The sequence below is a fragment of the Aptenodytes patagonicus genome, chromosome 4 (assembly GCF_965638725.1).
Source record: "Aptenodytes patagonicus chromosome 4, bAptPat1.pri.cur, whole genome shotgun sequence".
In the NCBI taxonomy this organism is placed as follows: Eukaryota; Metazoa; Chordata; class Aves; order Sphenisciformes; family Spheniscidae; genus Aptenodytes; species Aptenodytes patagonicus.
In genome coordinates this window covers 70130791-70145420 of record NC_134952.1, presented here as the reverse complement: position 1 = coordinate 70145420, position 14630 = coordinate 70130791, and the positions used below count along the sequence as shown (strand labels likewise).

At 39.4% G+C, this 14630-nt stretch overlaps 1 protein-coding gene across 5 annotated transcripts in view; it reads right to left on the bottom strand.

Annotated features, from left to right (window-relative positions):
* Positions 1-55: 55 nt before the first annotated feature.
* The window catches only part of OTUD4 (OTU deubiquitinase 4), a 35507-nt gene continuing 20932 nt past the window's right edge, over positions 56-14630 (bottom strand). For 2 of the 5 annotated variants that reach the window (XM_076337120.1, XM_076337119.1), the window contains exons 13-22: positions 13819-13943; positions 13523-13703; positions 12137-12302; positions 10629-10749; positions 8525-8580; positions 7820-7978; positions 7102-7240; positions 5769-6038; positions 5004-5044; positions 56-2737 (exon numbers count right to left, since the gene is read on the bottom strand). In XM_076337120.1, coding sequence (XP_076193235.1) covers positions 1493-2737; positions 5004-5044; positions 5769-6038; positions 7102-7240; positions 7820-7978; positions 8525-8580; positions 10629-10749; positions 12137-12302; positions 13523-13703; positions 13819-13943 — 2503 coding nt within the window. In that variant the 3' untranslated portion in view covers positions 56-1492. The remainder of the gene's footprint in view (positions 2738-5003; positions 5045-5768; positions 6039-7101; positions 7241-7819; positions 7979-8524; positions 8581-10628; positions 10750-12136; positions 12303-13522; positions 13704-13818; positions 13944-14630) is intronic. The other 3 variants (XM_076337123.1, XM_076337122.1, XM_076337121.1) reach the window with 3 other exon arrangements.

Genomic DNA, 14630 nt, shown 5'->3' with positions numbered 1-14630 from the left:
AGAGCAAACCCATGCGTTTAATGTCACTGCAACAGCTTCAAATATGTACATACGATTTAGAAAGAAAGTGAAAAGACAAACGTTTATTTTAAGTAGGGTTTTATACATGGCATGCATCTGAAAAGAAATCCTTTATCACGTAACTATCACTCAAGTTTCCTGATCGAGGGCGTACAATCTTGGACATGAATGAAAGGGTACCATCACCTACGCTGGTATATACAGATATAAAAATATACACAACAGTTAATTTTACAGAGCAACAGAGCTGAGTGAATACTGTGCACACTGCACTCTCCGAGTTTGGACAGCTGAACGTCCAAACTGCAAAGGCAACAGGAACACTGCAGAGATCGTTATCAGAGTCAAGACGAAACGGCATCAGAACTCTGACACAGTGTAAAAATATAAGGCAGAAGCCACTTTCTTCTGAATTGTAGGGAAGAGCAGAGCACACCGAGACTCTCCATCTTGCTTTTAAAAGTAGTTCCAGCAAGGAGTTGTACATGCAAAACGTAAATTTGCATCAACAGTGCAACAACAAAAGAATACTGAACAGTAGCTCAATCATACAAACTTAAAAAACGGTAACATGTACTTTATGCATCTCTCCTCACAAAATACCTAGGATTTGTCAGTGCATTAGTGTTAAAGTGGCATTAAAAAAACTTCTGCTATTATAACAGATGCAGAATTATTTTGGAAATGCATAGCATCTACATTTTTATTGTCTTTGTAATTATTCGGTTGGCATAGGCACCATTCTAGTCACACCAGCATTAAGAATTCTTGGTGGAAACAGCCGTTCTTCTCAATTCATACACAGCTATTCTTGACTGCTTGTCTTGATTTTGATTTCAACAAATAAATGCTTTTTAAAGTTCAAAAATATACCCTATGAATATGAAAAGAACTATATACAACATACCTAAGACACAGGGTTAGCTGGCTGCCGTACGTGTAACACACTGAAGAGAAACATTCAAGTTTGACAGACTTTTTTTTTGTTTTTTGTTTTTTTTTTTTGAGATGAAAGGCCTTTGGGTTGGAAGCATATCAAAGACAACAGTGCAGTAGGCTGAGAATTCCTTTAGCTCAGATCAGAACTAAGGCATTGTATGATAAAATATACATTTATATTTGGTGCAATGTTACTGTCAATTTTAGAATCTAGATCACGTCAAACGCTATAATTTGTCACTCTAGTAAACGTACATATCCATCTTCTATCACAAACTCAAACCTTGGGGGGGGGAATTATCAAACGCTAAACCTATACTGTTTTTTTCTAATTTGACATTGAGGAAAAAATGCTAAGCCAAACAAACTATAATCCCCAAAAAAACCTTATGGTAGGAGTTCACATCCTCTTAGTCTTTACTCACCGAAAGTTAAACATATCCTTGAACTTTACTAAAAAGAAAGGTTAAGATTTTAAACTGCTACTTCAAATTACTTTTTGCATTTTAAAATTTTCAATTATCCATTCATTCTATGCTTGATGCCCCCTCTGATTATCTCCCAGCGTTGCCCGTCTCCTGTCATTCCTATATGGCCTCCCTCTAAAGTTTCGCTGGTACTGGTAGCCGTCATCTCTGCTTCTGCTGGGTGGTCCTTTCCAGGCTTCCTCGTTTCTTTGGAACTGGTATCCTCCCCTACTGGAGTAACCCCACTCGAGTCTAGGCCTTCTGCCTCCTCCGTAAGTCTGGCTGTAGAATTGCTTGGATCTGCCGCTTCTCAGCATATCGGAAACCTCACTCTCGTCTTCAGAGCTCTCTTCCCTCGTTCTCTGTGCCCTGCTTTCTGTCTGCAGATTACCAGCACCCTTGGAATCTCTACCTTTATCAGTCTTCTCCTTACGACTGGGAATGCTATTTTTCAGTTCATTTTTCGGTGGTTCTGCCAACAGTGGCGGAGTGTTGGGCACTGCCGTCTGCCTCTCAGTCCCCTGTGTTTGTGGAGAACGATTTCGCGGCCTGGCTGGTTTTTGCTTAGCGGGAGAAGCCGAAGGGCAAGTCTGCTCCAACTGAGGTGCCCTAGCTGAAGTTTCTTTCGGGGCACTGCATTCACTGCTTGCACCAGCCACAGGGAACGGTACGGTGTTCAAGGCGCTGCTGCTGTTAGTCTTCTGAAGCTGTTCTGCAGAGTTTACTACAGGAACTGGAGGGCTGCATTCTTTAGCCACATACATGTTCACAGAGGTGCTAGCTGTTGCCTCTTTGTCCTCAGGTGACATGACAACGTTAGGCCTCGCTACTGAATTTTCCATGAAACCCTGAACTGGGTACCCGTACCAAAAGTGAGGAAAGAAAGGAGGGGCTATTGGAAGAGCTCCTAGAAAGTGATTGTGTCCAAAGGGCGGCTGTGGGAACATATTTTTCCCTCTCAGGGACTCCTCATAGTTTGCATGAAGAGCTTGCACTGGATTCTCCGATTCTACACAGACCTGTCCTTGGCTTTCTGACACCTGAGCTGTAGGTATAATCAGAGGCAGTGATGGAGATCTACCATCAACCTGTGGAATTTGACCGTTGGCTCTGGCCTCGCTCTGAACAGGAAAGTGCCTGTTTGTTCGTGCAGTTTCGTTTTCATTCTGAGTCGGTGGAGCCTCCTGGAACCAGGGGTTGTGCGGATACACAGGAAGGGACACGTTTGGGTACATTCTACAAGCAGCTAAATAGGCCTGGTGCAGGGGGTACAAGTAAGAATGGGGTGCCCACATGGGACAACTGTATGCCTGCAAGACAGGAGGGGGGGGAAGTATTTGGTCTTTTGAATGTTCAGACAGACATAATAGCACACAGGTCATTTAAAATTTTGAAACAGTTAATTACAGGCAGTAAAGGTTAATTTTATTTAAAGTGACTGCCCTCCATTCCAAATATCCAGGACTCCAGGATGATGTCCTCATTTTTTGTTTTCCTTCCAAATGCAGTTGCAATGGGCAAGTTATGACCAGTAAGAAAACTTGGTAACAATTTCTATGAAGTTAATTTAAACACATGATGCTATTAAGTCAAGCTTTAGCTATGCATTTTGAAGACAGACATTTCAAATTCATTCTCCAGAATCACAATTATTAATTGGCAATTTGCCCTACTAGCTCACTTTTCAAAATTCTAAGGGATAACAGTCAAAACAACAAGAAGTCATACCACGCGCATATTTTCACTTCATAATAAAAAAAAAGGGGGGGGGGGAAGACTACACTGAGATCTGAAGTTAGATCATTTCCCCAAGGACAATTTGTAAAGATTGAAATCCATATATATACACAAAACCCACAGATCAGCTTTCTTAGAAGCCCTTTCATAAAGTAAGGGGATAGGTTTCATTAGAATACACACCACTTTCCAGCTACCGGTGGGAGTCACACAATGGACACGCCATTTTCAGCAGCAACCTTTTCTGTGCTGTTCGTGAACACAAGCTACGTTCGCAATACTGAGGTCATCCACCTCAGGTGGCAACCCCCTTCCCTCTCCTCTACCTCCATGTTAACGAACTAGCACACAGTGGCTTACGGTCACATTGCTCAGAGAGAGAGTTTATAAATGCAGACTTTGTGTTTGTACTATGGTACATAGCAACTGGCCCAAGAGCAACATTGTAGGATGTTTTTATAATACAATGTGCCAAATGCACATATTTCAGGCCATATGGAACACCATGCAAGGCTGCTGGAGGCACAAGGCTGTCTAAGAAAACACTGGAGTAGGTAAAGGGCAGAGCCCAAAACCTGGCACGGTCTTGTCTGTGCCATCTGTAGAAACAGCCCCCGGAGCAAACCATCCTGAGAAGCCTACCCAGACCTCCTCTCAACGGGAACCAGTCGGTTCACTCTGAACGAGCAGCTGGAAGGGGGTGGGTAACAGTGCGGCAGGATCTGGGCCCAAAGCAGTGGACAGGGTAACGCAGAAAGTAGTGCCCAGGTCTACCATACTATTTGGTCACCAGCTGAGGAGCACAACTACTAGAACATGGTACTTTCACCGGTAGATGGTGCTGAAGCACCAAAATGACAGACTATATCCTAAATAATACAAAGTACCAGTAAGGAGAGTCCCAAATATACGTAGGCTTATGAAACAAAAGTTGTTTAAATATATTGCAGTGACACTTGCTAATGACTTACGGATTTTCTATTAAGCAAAGAGACTTGTATTAGGCACACAGTTATGAAATCTAAATTTACTTTGTAAGTTGTGCTGAACATTCCCTCTTTCCATGCACAGACACCAAAGAAAATCATTACTTATGGCCAAAGTCATGTGGAATAAGCCCGAGAGCTCTTGGCACCTTTTCCAAAGTAGTTTGCCTGACAGAAGGAGTAAGAGAAGGTAAAAAAGGAACATTTTTATGTGCAGAAGGGAGAGACTAAGCAAACAACTAGTCCTTACCAAGAAATGGAAAATGTTGCCTTTTTGGATGAGCCTCTTCCCCAACCACACACACAGATTTGCACCACATATACACATCAACCACTATTACAGTTACTTAGAAGGTTAAAAGTAAAATACTGTTGTCCTTAACCTGAGCAGAATGGACAGACACGCAGGTTACTTAAAGGAGTGTCCTCAGGGAAAGACATACTAGGTATTTGTACTGCAATGGCTTTGCCAGTACAGACATGGTCAAAGCTGGAGGGCCTTTTCTCTTTTACTCTACACTGCTTCTGAAAGAATGCATCTTCAAACTCACAATGGTTTACCTGTGAATTTGTAAAGCACAATCTGTTGACTGTATAGCCACAGTTGGAAGCCAATAGTTCTCACTATCGCTGTTGAAATAGAATTTATTTCTGTTGACTTGGAACTGCAAATGTGGACCACTATTGGGATCCCAGTTAATAGAAGACAAAATAAGAAAAGTATTTCAAATTTAAGGATGAACTTGAAGTGTACAGCTGCAGCAACCAAACTTCTGCACTCTAAGTACTACCAAATACAAGCAAATTTTATGGTATAACAAACACAAAAACATAAGTAAGTTTGAAGAGTTACCTTCACACCAAGATTGAAGAAAAATCTAAGAATATTCTTATCTAGGAAAAAAAACAGAAAAAGATCTATGAAGACCTAAAATATTACACTTCATCTGATCCAAAAATTAGTCCCTGCATAAAGTTCCATTTCAGTAGAGAAACACTGGTATTAAGTTGCAGCTTGCATGTCTTTGATTGGGGGCAGCGGGGGGGGCTGCCACACTGAGGTATCTAGAACACAACTGCAGTTTAAATTTCAATTTTAACAGTTTGTGGAACTGAACTTCTGGTTTTTAAAGAAACAGTTCAGTAAACAAACACCACCGTGCAGTCAGACATGATTTGTTCTTTATGGGCATATTCCATATTTGTAGTATGCCAAAACCTGTATTTTCCCAGACCAGTAAGGAAATGCTCAACAACTTCCAAGCTTTTGATTACAAGAGAAAACCTGTAACTGTAAAAGGAAGCAGTTCTCCAAAGAGAATCCTTTACATTCACAAAACCTCAAGTTATGGTGGGTCAAGCTAAGAACCACAAAATGATCACAGCAGATTTCCAGGTGCAACCACTTAAAATAATCGCACTGTTAGCAACGCAAACTAAAGAGTTGCAACTCTATTCAATAGTCCCTCCCACGCCTTAAATCATGGAATGACAACAATTCAATCTTTTGACACAGACTAACAACAGGACCAAAGAAGTTGTCTTTATCTACATTTTAAGAAAAGAAAGCCTATTAGGAAAAATGGTATAAAATCCAGACCTCCTTCTAGCTTCTCACCTTTAGGCAAGTCTTCCCCAGTATTGCACAGGGAGTAAGAGGGTGCAACGGCTCTTTCTCCCTTTTCACTAAAAGGGAATCCAGGGTATAGTGGATCCTGATAAGGATTCAGAGTCTGAGGCAAAGGCATTAAAGGCTGGTTAACTGCTTGTAGCGACACAGGAACTCCAGCAACTGGAGCAGATGTTACCTGAGCCTGTGATACAATAGAGTCAGGTCCTGTTGCTGGGGCTGGCATCAATGAAGAAGCAGGTATTTGGGTTGGAATACCTAAGGGAAAAAAACATACATACATGCATACATATATATATAGCACTCAACTATATACAATCACAAAGAAAATGACAACAAGAAAGCAAGTTTCACAAGACAGAAAAAAAAAAAAAGAAAAAAGGTATTCAGGAAGACATAAGAGGACATTCTTGAGTCGGGAAGTTACAAACAAAAGATTTGGCTAAACACAGAGAATAGTTTTCAGAAAGAGTGAAACAGTTAAGCTTTCCAGAAATAGCTAAACCCTTCCCATATTTATTTTTAAAATTATGAATACCAGAAGGAAATAGGAAAGGAAAAAAAGGGGGCAACTGAAACTTACATGTGAATCTCTGCAGTTCTCATTCTGACTAGTCATTTACAGTCAACTCTGAATCTGAGCTCAGATTAACTGGGCTATGCATCTTCTGTCACAGATGTGGTCCAGTATGACAGGATTATTACCACATCATGTGAACATAGTATGCTGATTTGAAAGCTAGTTCTTGTACAGAAACACAACAGTGGGAGAGAAAATACAGCACCTGATCTAACGAGCAATATTGAATCTAAGCTAATTCCACGTATCAGAAGATATGCACAGCACAGACCATTACACCAGCTTTGCAGCTCAGGCCCAAATGGCTCTCATTAGTTCCAGACGTACCAGACCCAAGCTGAGTCCTTAGCGAATCAAGGAGCTTATTACATGGGGGACAGAGCGCAGACACGTATCAAGCTTCAACATGCTGACAATGTGTTCTACCTTAAGCAGATCCTCAGAATAAGCCCCCTCAAAACTCAATGCTATCCCACTCAGGAGAAAAACAGAGAATTGAGTACACATCCCTCTTCCACCTTCACGCAGGGAGTAAAGCAAGCTATACATATAGGCAATCAAAGACCTACTAGAACTCTCACTAGCTTTCAGCAGTAAGAAACTACATTCCTATGAATGACTGCCTTTGGAACGTGAAGTTATATGAAACAGTGTCTCCTGGAAGCATCTTCAATTTAGCAAGACAGTTAAAGTATTTTTCAGGGTTAGTAGTTTCTGATTTATGTTAATATTTCTTCAAACCTGCTGGTCCATAGGTTGTTGGCTCACTTGGCCAAGCTGGCACAATGGCTGGTACAGAAGGCACTGCTGGAGGTAAATGCACCTCAGAAAAGACTGGTGAGGGTGTTGGAGTTACGCTTGGTAAGCATTCTGTCAGGTTCTATAAAAACAAAGAGATCACATGAAACTATTCGAAGTCACCATTGTTGGTGACCCCTAATGTGTCTGACTTCTACCAAAAAAGGCTTGATGACTCAGTATTATCCAGACTACCACCATCACCATAGCAAAACATTAACTAGTAACGTACCAGGCTGTATACATAAAAGAGATCTGAGATACATTACATCACTGTGTGAAGAACTCTGCACTGAGCTCTATCCAGAACATGCCTGTACCACAGACAGCCATCAGTGTTATAACCACCTCCACGAGCATTAAATTTAAGTATCTCCCATCCAAAAGAAAAGCCACCCTCATAAACGATTACCAATAACCTTGGAGAAACCTGAAAAAGCAAAGGTAAAGAATTTAAAGTGAAAAGCATGGTTATCTTAGTAGAAAGATAAGAAATATATCCTTTCTCTTCTGAGAGAGGGGTTACTTTTACTTTTCTATCAAGGGTTGTCCTTTTACAATCTTTGTTGGACATAACAGATTCCTAACTATAAATACGAAATTTTAGCATTATCACCATATAAATGACTATGTAATTAGAAGCCAGTATTATAATACATACGTGGCTGTGACGAAGCTCCCCTTTGTCTGAAGTCTCCTGACTGGAAAACTTTGAAATCAAACAAACATTTCTTACTTGCTCAGCAAGAACCGGAGAATCTGTTTTTAGTTGTTCCAAAGGAGATGAAGCTTTTGGATAACTCTCATCTTGACTATTCTTCTAAAGCAAAGTTAGAAACAACAGACACAGCTAGTCTAATATTAAGATTTACTTTTCAAAGAGGCATTCAAAGATATTAAACCACACTACATACAAAGTGGGCTGAGCACCCAATCACTATTATACTAGTGTAACATTTTGCTCATTGAAGGACAGCAAAGGTTAAAAGCCAACAAGAGGCCACAAATCTTCACTGAACTTCAGAGATCATGGTCTGTTAGCACAGTAGCTATTAGTAAACATCAAATCTTCTGTGGTCCCATTATACTGAAAGTACAGACTACTAAGCAATTACAAATCCAGATTCGTAAGTGCTCTCGATAGCCCAGATTTGAGAACTCAGATTGCAGAGAAAGACTGTAAGTATGGGTTACGGGGGCTGAGGAAAGCTGACAGCAATACAAGCCTCCAACCTTAGAAGTATTTCACTAAAAGCTGTAAAGCAGCAGCAGCAATCACAGCTCTAAAGGCAGCTATTGCTCTGCTAATCATGTATCAGAGAAGCAATAACATTAAAAAAAAATTTGGTCTTTTCTTTAAGATTACCTCAGATGAATTTGGCTCAAGCTTCTGACTTAAGTGGATCTGCCTGGAATTTGACTCTGTAACACCAAGACATAACCTAGTAAATGAACCATTACACCATTTATGGCTATCACAACTTAAGCCACTTAAAAGTTTGTCTTTCCAAAGTTAAACCTTCAAAACAAAACCTACCTCAGCACATATTACTTCAGAAAACTTAAACTTCAATTTTTATCAAAGATCAAAGCATCCTAAAATAAACAGTTGTTAGGGCAGTAACAGAGCAGCTACTTCAACCTGGGTTTTCAAAGCTCTACAGTTCTTTACTGATGTTTGTTAACCATTTCGGTGATGCTTCAGGGAAGCAGGAAAGAAATGTGGCTGTCGCTTTAAACACATATCATTCATCCTAAATCCCTCCTAGTGACAAAGAAATAAGTTTGTACTTTAAGTGAAAATGTTTTGATCCACATTTCCATATTCAAGTGTTAAGATAACAGAAGCTTAAAAGTCTTGTCTACTTTTGACTGAGTAAAAGATAGATCAGTTTAGAAGGTTTCAATGGTTCAAAAGATCTAGAAAGTTTTCAGACTGATGCAGAAAGTTTAATTTCTCGAGCACCAGAAAACACGTGGTGGGGGAGACAGTGTTGAAAAACAGTCATGGCATAATCTTCATATAATAAGATCTGTACAAGTTCTTCACATTCTAGCTTATGTTCCAATCTGGTTACCATTGCTTGTCAATCAAATTCATGCACATAAGTTTAATAGTAGCCGCTAAATAGGTATGTCCTTTTTAAAAGCTTAGTATATGCACCATCACAACTAGACAACAATGTAAATTTAAACAATATTGATTACGAGAATTACTGCCGATTCCCCTAGCACCAACAAGAATCTCTAAATACTCAGAAGGAAGTACAGTTTATTCCCACAGGATTTTTAACCTAGTTTCAAAAGAGGCAATGCAATCCAGAGCATCACAAAAAACAGAGAAAGTTATACATGCCATGCACTTGAGCAAAATCTATCATGACACTGTAGCAACGAGCTTTCTCTACATGATCATTCTTTTTGGCATTGCTGAGGAAACAAGTTTTCAAATGAAACAAGTTTTCAAATGTTTGGAGAATGAAAAATAGTCATCAGTCCTTGTGAGACCATTCAAGAAGGCATTACATGTTTTAAGAGGGACTAAGGAGCACAAGTACCGTAAATACACAACAGCAATGCCTCTGCTGTTGCCAGAGATAAGGGAATAAAAAAAATTAAAAAAACAGAGGGAAGGAACAGCTTCTAAGAGGAGGCTAAAGAGTTTGAGTTTTATTTAGTCGGGGGGGGGGGGGGGGAAGAAGAGGTGGGAGAAGCCAAGATCAAATTCAGTGTTTAGTTATGGCAAAGCTGACAGGACAAAAAATAATTAAAAAAATAAAATAAAAAGGTACTATCAGTTGCATTTAGCAAAGATTTACTAACTACCTCCTGACAGCTACAGGTTTCATCTATTACTGCCATGTTCCACTTCCTCACAGAAGAGGAAAAGCTTAGAGTCAATGAAGAGAAGCTAAAAAGTGTTATAACAGATTGAGGGAAGGGACAAAACCCAAACAAATTTTGACCATGCAACAGCTCTTTCTACTGTGAACAGAGTTTTTTTTTCCCAACTCTTCTGTGCACCATCTTCTCCCCTCTTTCTCTACCATTGTATGCTAATCCTTAACCACGCCACATTGAATACTTTTACCTGCTTTTCTCTTAACTGACTCCAGGAAGCACTCTTAATACTCCTCCCCACTGGCACTTTCTGCCACACTCACTAGAATTTCAATAGGATCGAATTTAGGGTAGCTCTGATAGTCTTTTCTTTTCTCACTCCTCTTCCCATTTACTACAAAAATCCCAGCAAGGAGCCTGCTCTCTCAGCCACATTCACAAAGCAGGAAGACGTACTTTCTTCCCAAACCACACCTTTGGTACCTTAAGCCTAGCTTAGTTTGGCACTATTACTTATGATAATTTTCCCCTCGTTGCCTAAAAAGATGCCCCATCTTGAATAAATTCTGAGGCTGGTAATAAAAACAAGCAAACAAAAAAAGCCTTGATCTGAAAACATTTATTTTTACCTTTATCCTTCTGCTCTTCCACCTCTGCTGTCCACTTGCTGTTTCTTCTCTCATTATTTGAGAACTTTTTCTGATTTAAATTATCCACAGTCTGTGTAGCAGCCTGACAGACTGACTGATTCTGAAGAAGTTTACAAAAGCAGAAATATGAGTTTATACAAGAAGTCCAATAACACTTTGCCATCATCTGATATGATACTACTATGCCTTCGTGACACACAATACTTATCTCTGTGATAGGCAGAAAGATGGGGAGAAAAAAAAGCAGTCTTTATCAGTATCATTCAGATTCATCCACTTTTTCATTCATTGCTAAATTTTGCAAAGTGTCCTTTAAAAGCATTCATGTAATTAGTTTACATGACAAACAAGAACTGCTTCACTCAGACAATATCCACTTTAAAAATCACATCCTCCTTCTGCAGGTGAGCAAATACAGCACACTGTTAACCATAGCTCAGAGAGAGAGCGCAACCTCTGTCCGTTAGGCTTCAGTCTTAGTCTGCTCTTTGCAGCGCAGAAGAGTGGTACATTTCTTCTTGATTGTACCAATATAAGTAATTACTGCTTAAGAACTGAAAGATACAGCGCAGAAGTCACTTCCGCAAAGCAAGAGATTTAAGGCCCATCTTTCACCTACTCATTCTTCCCAACCTGGTTCTTGTTTCTATTTGCCCTAGAATTTAAATCCAAAAAGCCCCACACGTCTCTAGAATAAACCTATGTAGACAGCAGCTCTATACCCACAGGATCTGCTCACTCCCTGGATGTACTGAGACTCAATCCACTTTCTTTAAAAATTGCATCAATGGAATAAACTCTCAAAATCTAAAGGCTACATTCTTCCCTTAGACATAGACAAGACCACTGAAGCCAGCTCAGCTCCACGACAGAGAAAGAGCAAGCCTGACAAAGAATTTGCATTACTTATGATACCAGGCAAGTTCTCACACCAGTAAGTTCTCAGGCTAAAAAGAAAAGTCACTGATAAATAAAATAGGTTTTATGTGAACCAAATCAGAAACAATCACCTAGTCACCTCTCATACTAATTCAAGCACCGCAGTGCCATTTTACTGAGCTATTTCTCAGCTAAATTAAACTGTACTTCAGAGCAAGTTTTGTCCTCACCTTGAAGTTTGATCCCACCATACAAGAAAAAGACAACATCTGAGTAACTGTAAGGGAGTGCAAAGCCTTCCAAAGACAGGAGAAACATGAAGAAGCCCACAGCTTCAGAAGCTCACGTCTACTATATTTACATGCCTGAAGAACTGTGTATAGTGGACACTAATTATTCCCAGGGGAATAATTAATACATATGTGTCTTATCTTGAATAATAAAGCATTGTAGATTCACATATTTCTATGTAGAAAGTGAGTGCAAAGAAAATATCCTTAACTTTTGAATTCTATTGTAATGCAAGGACAGCAAAACAACAATTGCTAATTAAAGGTTCATGGACAAATATGAAAAATGCACTATTAATTACAATGAAAAAAACATACATTGGGAAGAGCGGGAAAAGCTTGTTCATCCCTCTGCTGGATCTCATAAAGCGAACGAGATTCTTCTATAGCCTGTTTCTCCCTGCGTTCCTCTGGAGACAGGCCAAAGTAGTTACAATCTCTGCTGCCATGGTTCAGATCCTCGGTTCTGTCCCGGTCTGGTTTTCTGTAAAGGAAAAAAATGAAACGGGATCACTTTGACAAAGAAGTTCACCAGTATCAAACACAATACAAACTCATCGTCTAGAAGGAAGAAAGAAGATATTTATATAGCACTGCTTATGTGATTCCACATATACCAGATTTCTTTCTGCCTATTGCAAGTTACCCATACACATAAAATTTAAGGAAGGGAAAGAATGGATTTTGTCCATGATTTATTCAGTTCAATACAATTTTGTAAGACTTTATAACAAATGGTAATTATTAGATCATAGTTAAAAAACAAATGGCTACATCAAGTGATCTAATCCATTTCTGTGCCAACTGAGAACTGACCACCCCCCATCTGCTATCTATGAACATGCAAGAGAAAGTTGGGGAAGAAGATTTCTGTAAATAAAACAACAAAAGGGAAAATGCATTCTATTTTTCAGTGTCTGAAGCATCACTACACAAAATTAACATCACTGTTTCAGCTTTCTGAATAACTTAACTAAACATTTTAGGATACTCATGTATTTAGGTTAAAGGTGGAAGAAAAACGCCCTTAAAATGTTGCATGTGGCAGACTCCAAAGACACCCCAGCCCCATTTATTCCACAAGGAGTTAGGATACAGAAGAGTGACAGAATAGACCATGAAGAGTTTGGGTTTGTAGCCAATTACAGAATAGTCTTTTAGACAGGATAGAAGGTGACTAGCAATGATGAAAACAGAAACTGCCGCAGCAGCACAATGAATCAAAAAAATCACTACCAACAAATGCAGGCAACATGCTGTTCTCATACTCCTTCAAGTAATCAGTCATAACATGAAGCAATCCTCTATGACAGGTTCTGCAGAAGCTGAGGGAAGATCGTAGCCATGCCCAAGAAGCACTACATGCAACACTACTTCAGCCCCAACCAGAAAAACAAAACCAACATCCACTTTCCAAGAAGAAACTGCAGTTTTGTGTACAGTGCTTCCAGGGGAGATGCTGCCATGCAAGAAAAAAAATGGGAGCTCATGATGGCAGCAATTTTGAAAAAGGTTTAAAAATAATAATAAAAAAGAATTATTTTTCCTGTGCTTGTGTGTATTCTTAAGGACTTGGAACACTTCTTAAGAATTCAATGGCAACGTATTTCAAAAGAGCATGTTGGAAGCATCTGAAGCAGGCACCTGGGCTCCAAGAAGCTCAGCTAGAGTTCAAGATAAGGAAGATGTTATTTGCAGTTTTACCTTACAGTTTGGGAAGGATTCCTGCCTGGAGCTTTTTGCTCAGTTGAGGTCTGATGAGGTTGGGGTCCAGAACATAAGAACTGATGCTGCCTGGTTCCCACAGTATGCTGAAGTCGAGGAGGTAGTGCTGACTGGGGTTTTATTGACTTGCTCTGATTCTTTGGCCCTCTGCAATCTGCATCTGTGATAAAGATGTGGAAACAGGTTTGGGGTTTTTTTAATCATTTTTTTAAGCTCTTTGGGACAAAACAGCTGACAATAAAGATTCTGCCACACAAAGACAGGTACAATCCTACCGGGCTGAGCATTCTGCCCCCATGTTGGGAAAAACTTTTTTATCTTCTTCCCTGGCACAGTGTTCCAGCCCTCCATAGGAGAGGCCTGTGGAAGAGGTTTAAGGCTCTTCAGTGAGACAGCATGCCTACAAAACAAGGAATTATGGAGGGAAAAATATCTTAAAAGACCAGACTGGGGCTTGCATAAATTAATACCTCATGTTTACTAAGACTGATGGATCTTTCCATTTTTGAGAGCATTGCATTCAAAGTCCTTTGTTCTTTATGATTACATTCAAGCAATGTGTGGAAGAACAAACCGTCCTTTTTCCTTTTTTTTTTTCTTTAAGTAAAACTCTCTGATAAGTTGATGCAAACTTATCCAGTAAAGAATGATCAGCCATTTGTGAAGCGAGTATTATAATGTCTTCAGGGCAGACAGAAAAGGAGAATGATCAGAAAAAGCAATATACTCAGATAAACTTATCACAAACACTGCAATAGATGTCAAGATTGAAAAACACTGTATTGGTGTTTTATATCCCAGAGCAATTACTGCGTTTTTAATTGAGGATGCTGTAAGGATGTCCAAGCAACTGTTTACATTATTTGAAAGAAGTATCTATAATAATATATATATAATAATATAATTCAAATCTATAATAGACAGTTCAAATCAGGTTAAATCTCAATTTGAAAAGGGAACAAACTGCAAGACAATCTTCAGATCTCGCAACATTTTCTTTTTTTTTTTTTTTTTTTTTTTTTAAACAGAAGATTGCATGAGATTAATGGGCATCTTTCTTGTTCCCTCATTTACCTTGACTGAAAGT